The sequence below is a fragment of the Varanus komodoensis genome, unplaced genomic scaffold, assembly GCF_004798865.1.
Source record: "Varanus komodoensis strain SLA01 unplaced genomic scaffold, ASM479886v1 scaffold4, whole genome shotgun sequence".
Lineage (NCBI taxonomy): Eukaryota > Metazoa > Chordata > Lepidosauria > Squamata > Varanidae > Varanus > Varanus komodoensis.
Genome location: NW_025335941.1, coordinates 8,979,854 through 8,985,219, shown reverse-complemented (window position 1 = coordinate 8,985,219; position 5,366 = coordinate 8,979,854). Strand labels below are relative to the sequence as shown.

Sequence of the window (5,366 nt, the reverse complement as noted above, 5' to 3'; positions counted from 1 at the left end):
ATAAATAAATAAATAAATAAATAAATAAATAAATAAATAAATAAAATAAGATTGTGGCACTCCAGAGCAGGCGCTGAGGTGCGGCCAGGATATGCCATACCTTGGCATGGCTTGTCCCCAACTCTCCCCCAGGAATGTCTGCAGAAGTTCTTCTCCGAGGTTGCTCTTCTGACCTTACAGTGGCAGCTGGCATGGTTCTTCCTGTGCTAGCTGGGAGGAGACGGCAGGAGCGAGCATTTGTCCTCAGCTGTGAGGCCTCATTTGCTGACTTCATAGCTGGGAATCCAAAGAATACTCTGGCTGTCTGGATGCTGTCTAGTTCATAAGGCACTTTGGGAGAGTTTGTGCCCTGAAACACAGCATATACGTATTTTTAACAAATAAATAGGACCTACTGAAAATGATAGAACACATCCATGCCTAAATGTGGCATGATTACAACCTTGCATTTTAAAACCCATGTACTAGTATTTTTGAAGCATTTTGTATTTTTCCCGAAAAAGAAACGAAGCATCCCTTTAAAACCCCATTTACGATGAATTTGCAGTACCCCACAGGGCTGCTGTGTTTACATAACTGACACAGCACTAGCACAAGTGAATGCCAGCACAATGCCAGTTGCAAAAAGCTGACATACAGGTTTCTCAAGACACCCTTTTGTGTCAGTCGACCCCTACAAGCCTTGTGGTAGAGGTCACTTGCACTAGGACTGTGTTACTTGCATAAATGCAGCAGGCCTGTTGGATTGTGCCCTAAATACAATCACCTATTGTTTACTAATATATAAAATAACTACAGTTTTGAATTGATTTTATCTTCCTTTCCAATAAGATGCACTTCTTAGATGCACTTCCAAGTCCTGCACAGGTTACTGTGGTTCTGTGCATACTGTGTGGTTCTGTGATAAGCCTAAAATACTGGAAGTGGGGGATGACTGTGGGGCAGAGACCAAGAGGCACCTGGGGTGTGTGTGTGTGTGGAAAAGGCAACCTCTACCTTGTCACAGGTTTTTATCTACATATCCCAATGTTTCTACACAAGCTTAAATCTGCTGCTACTTGACTCTCTTGCAACTGTGAGCATCTGAAAACCCATCTATTCATAGGCTGGCTTAAAACTGGGTTATTCTAATTTAGTTTATGCATTGCATTCAACACCTGCCCTGTGTTACCTCATGGAAGAGGCCTTACAACTGTATCACTTTCCAGGGAATCCCTCCCCTTCTTTGGCCACCACTCACCCCATGCAGCAGCATCCCCGGATGCTCTGTGAAATATTTTCAGAGGGTTTGAGGGGCTGCTGTTGGGAAGAGGTGGAGGGAAAATCCACTTCTGCCAGCGCAATTACACACAATTACATCTGGATCCAGTCTTGTGGCTTGGGATAGGACTATGAAGACATTATGCAACAACTTAGATGGAATGATTACCGCCATCATTTTCCAAATACTTTCCAAATAATTTACAATTTATAAACCATAACTCAATGAGAAATTTGTATCCTCACTGGAGTATATTATTCTGTCAAATATAACTGAAAGAATCCTGTAACCCAAGTATCATACTATACCTTGTGAAGACAGATGCTAATTTTATTTGCATTTTTTTTTCTTCAAGGCCCAATACGTGATTAGTGCTATCCCTCCAGTGCTTAGTCTGAAGATCCACTTTAATCCACCTTTGCCACCCATGAGAAATCAGCTGATCAACAGGATTCCTATGGGATCAGTCATCAAATGTATAGTATACTACAAGGAAGCATTCTGGAGGAAAAAAGGTATTTGGTGTTAACTGAAGAGAAAAAAGGAAAGTAGCAAGTTAGAGGATACTCTGAGTGTACAAAAATCTAGCAATACATATTTATGAACAATATCAAATTTTTAAAAAGAATCTTCAGACCTTTCTAACAGCTTTTTGTAATGTCTTCAAGCTGTTTGTGTCTATGTGTGTGTGTAAGGTTTCACTCTCATTGATGCTTTTCACTTAGAGTGAAATGTGGTACTAAAAACAAATACATTGACTCTCATAATGTATGGGTCCATCTGATGGGAAGTACCACAAAGACAGACATAAACCCAAGTACCCTAAAATGTACTTCTCTTCCATGTTCTTCTCACACTCTCTTTTCTTCAGGGGCATCTAGAGTTATCTTATATATTCTCTGCTGTTGAAAATCAAAATGGTTTCCACACAGAGTAAGCAGGGTGGTAAAGGCATCAGAGGCTCCTTGTGACATCTCTGCAGTGAACAAATCACCTGCAGAAAGATGGAAGCAGCTTTTCCTGGGACTCAGGTGAAGGGCCCTGTATAGGCACTTTCACCAGCTACTCTCTTGTGGACACCACCCCAGCAGCTGGGTCTTCCTGCAACATTTAAATGGCTGTGCATGCCCTCCAGTCATGAGGCATGAGATATTCATTTGAGGCTAACAAATGCATTCTGATGGTCATTAGAATTACCTGGACAGCTGATACCTAGATTAACTTTTCCCTCAGGTTACTGTGGAACCATGATTATTGAGGATGAGGAAGCCGCTATTGGATTGTCATTGGATGACACCAAACCAGATGGAAGCTTTCCAGCCATAATTGGGTAAGGAAGACCCCAAAGCTGCTTTCTGATTCTTGTAAGAGGGAAGGAGAGGAGCAGAACCTAAATGTGAAGAAAACCTTACCTGTATCTTAGTACAGACCATCCCATTGTAACGTATTTCTTTATGGGGAATGCATGATAATACAAGACAGTGGCCTTATATTTCCTATGTGGTATACAAAATTGTCCATGAAGCAGAACTTTTGTGCATTCAGAAAAGAATTTATTTTTCCTTGGCCTATTGCCTTGGTTCGACTTTGCACCTATTGAATTTGATCTATATAGCTTTGCATATGTTATATAGAAGTACAGAAGCAGGAACCAGGATTCACTCATTCTTTGCTCCCTTACCTCTGCAATAACAGGAAAAGTGGGTGGGAAGTTTTACTTTTCCCAAGTGGGAGCCTGAACTTAGATATAAGAACATACAAGCTGTGGTGGATCAGAATGCTATGTGAATGGAATGCTATCTACGTAGTCCAGGAATATGTTCCTCTGCGTAGTGCAGGAATATGTTCCCATGCGAGCCAACCAGTTACCTCAGCAAGGCATGTGTCGATTAGCAACTTTCTGCTCAAAATCCCCGGTCACTGGTGTTAAAGTGTCCATGTGTTTCTCCATGGAAAATGCACACTTCCCCCTCATAACAGTGGGGAAGGGATAGCTACTCAAGGCTATGTGTTTTGATGTTGCCATTTCATTTGGAAAAATGCACTCAAGCTGAAAATTTTGCAAAATCCTCTTAGGACTTGAGATTAAAGTCCACCTAGTATCATATGGTTTTTGTTTTTCCAAAATATATTTATGACATGGTAAGGGATTCTCTTCTACTTTTTTCTTAATGAATTCCTTTTCTGCATTTTTAAATTTAAGTTTCATTCTTGCTCGGAAGTGCAGAAGATTGATTCATCTCACTAAAGAAGAAAGGTATGGAAAAGTAACTGCGTTAATGCCTCCTGAAATTCTTATTTAAAAAGCAAAACAAAGCAGGTTGAGTAAACCTGTAGCTGTTCACTCCAGGATTAGAATGTGTGAGGGAGGTGTTTAAAAAAATTCAATCCACTCAGGGTAGGTTTTATATTTTAGTTAGAGATGGTAATGCAAAATGCCCTTCTGGTATCATCACATTTATTAAAGGTTTCTTTCAAACTTCTTAAAGACATAATTACATTCACATCATGAGTCCCCAGCTGGCATTATTCAGTTGAAATAATACTTCAGTTGCATTTATGCTTTAGAGTGGGAAGTAACTTCAATTATCTTTAAATTACTTGCTTTGGTGCAGTGGCAATACAGGCAGTGAGATAACTCCAGTGTAAGTAGCATGAACATTTCAGATTATGTAACTTCATTTGATGGGAAAGGTAGCTTTTAAAAAATCTGCATTTATATACCACTGCTAATTTCTTGGTGGATGTGGCATTTAGCATCTTAGACTGCTATAAATGCCATACTGTATTTATTGTCGGTGCACTAGTAAGCACTGTGACCCTTCAGTCGCTCCTGTTGCTGTGAAATGAATGGATGCCAAAGTTATTTTTAAGGGAGGACCATAAATGGACAGAACTCTTTATTGGCTGGTAAAAATATATCTGTCTCTAAAAATGCCGCCTGGCTTTGAAAGATTAGCACATAAAACTAGGTTGTAGAACACTTGTCTGTTTGCCAAGTTTAAAGTGTATAGTTAATTGCTTGACTAGGGATTATAATGATACATGAAACTCTTATTAGTGTTGATATCTTTATTTGGGCAACCACAAGGTCACCGCAAATATTCACGTTTTGAAAGCCTCCAGATGTCTTCATCAGGCAAGATAGTACAAAAATCAGGTTGCAGGGGGAATAAGAGTTGGGGCAGAGCCAGATTTGTTGGGGAAGTGCCAAGAGCCCCAAGGTGGAATGGGGATGAGTTCACGTGATAGCTACAGGAGGTCCAGCGCAAAGGCCATGAGACGGTTATGAACAGGGCTGTGGCTGCCCCAAGGGTCAGGAAGGGCAAGAAAGGATCCTCCCTTTTTAAAAAAGAGAAAATCAAGCTTTTTTCCAAAGTGCTTTCTATCCTGATCCAAGCATGTGGAGTCCCTTAACCAGAGAACCAAAGAGAGAAATGGGCAATCTTTCTATTAATAAAATGGGAGATAATTTGAGATGCGCTTCCAGGTAAAAAGGATGAAATAAAATTATATATCATTGATCTATAAATTGCAATATATGTAAACACAGATAGTCACTTGTAGGAGGGCGTGTTTGGGTTCATCCCTGCCCATGAGAACAAATCATTAATGCTCTGTGCCTACATGGAGGGAGCAATCCTCCTGCAGCCCTTTTTGTGAATGGAGAATATCCAGAAGGTCAAGTCTGGGCATGGAGAGTCATTTTCAAGCTTGTTTTGTTTGGACTCATACTGAGAGTGCCCAAGCAGTCTGGGGGATACATTTGTGAAAAAGGCTCATAGAAAGCTTTATGGCCTACAAACTGCACCCCCCCCCCCCTCCGGCCACCTTTTTCAGGCTTGTTTTGTGGCTAAAGTGCAGTCTCTGTGAACACAAACTATAAGCAGATCTGATTGCCAAACTGCACATTTCTTGCGTAGTGCATTGTGTAAGCAAAATTCTTTACTTTTAATATAAATGTGCAGAGTCCCAGTTTGAATTGGGAGCAATGGACACTGAAAGGAAAATGTAAACTTCGTCAACCCCAATTTCTTCTTGAAAATTTCTTCTCTCCCCAGAGGATCTCTCTCTCTCTCTCTCTCTCTCTCTCTCTCTCTCTCTC

The 5,366-nt window shown here is 40.6% G+C and overlaps 1 protein-coding gene across 1 annotated transcript in view; it reads left to right on the top strand.

Annotated features, from left to right (window-relative positions):
• Positions 1–5,366, top strand: part of LOC123029302 (amine oxidase [flavin-containing] B-like) — a 56,217-nt gene that overhangs the window by 39,480 nt on the left and 11,371 nt on the right. Inside the window, exons 8-10 of the mRNA XM_044442122.1 lie at positions 1,617–1,776; positions 2,495–2,591; positions 3,465–3,518. Of these exons, the coding sequence (XP_044298057.1) occupies positions 1,617–1,776; positions 2,495–2,591; positions 3,465–3,518 (311 nt within the window). The remainder of the gene's footprint in view (positions 1–1,616; positions 1,777–2,494; positions 2,592–3,464; positions 3,519–5,366) is intronic.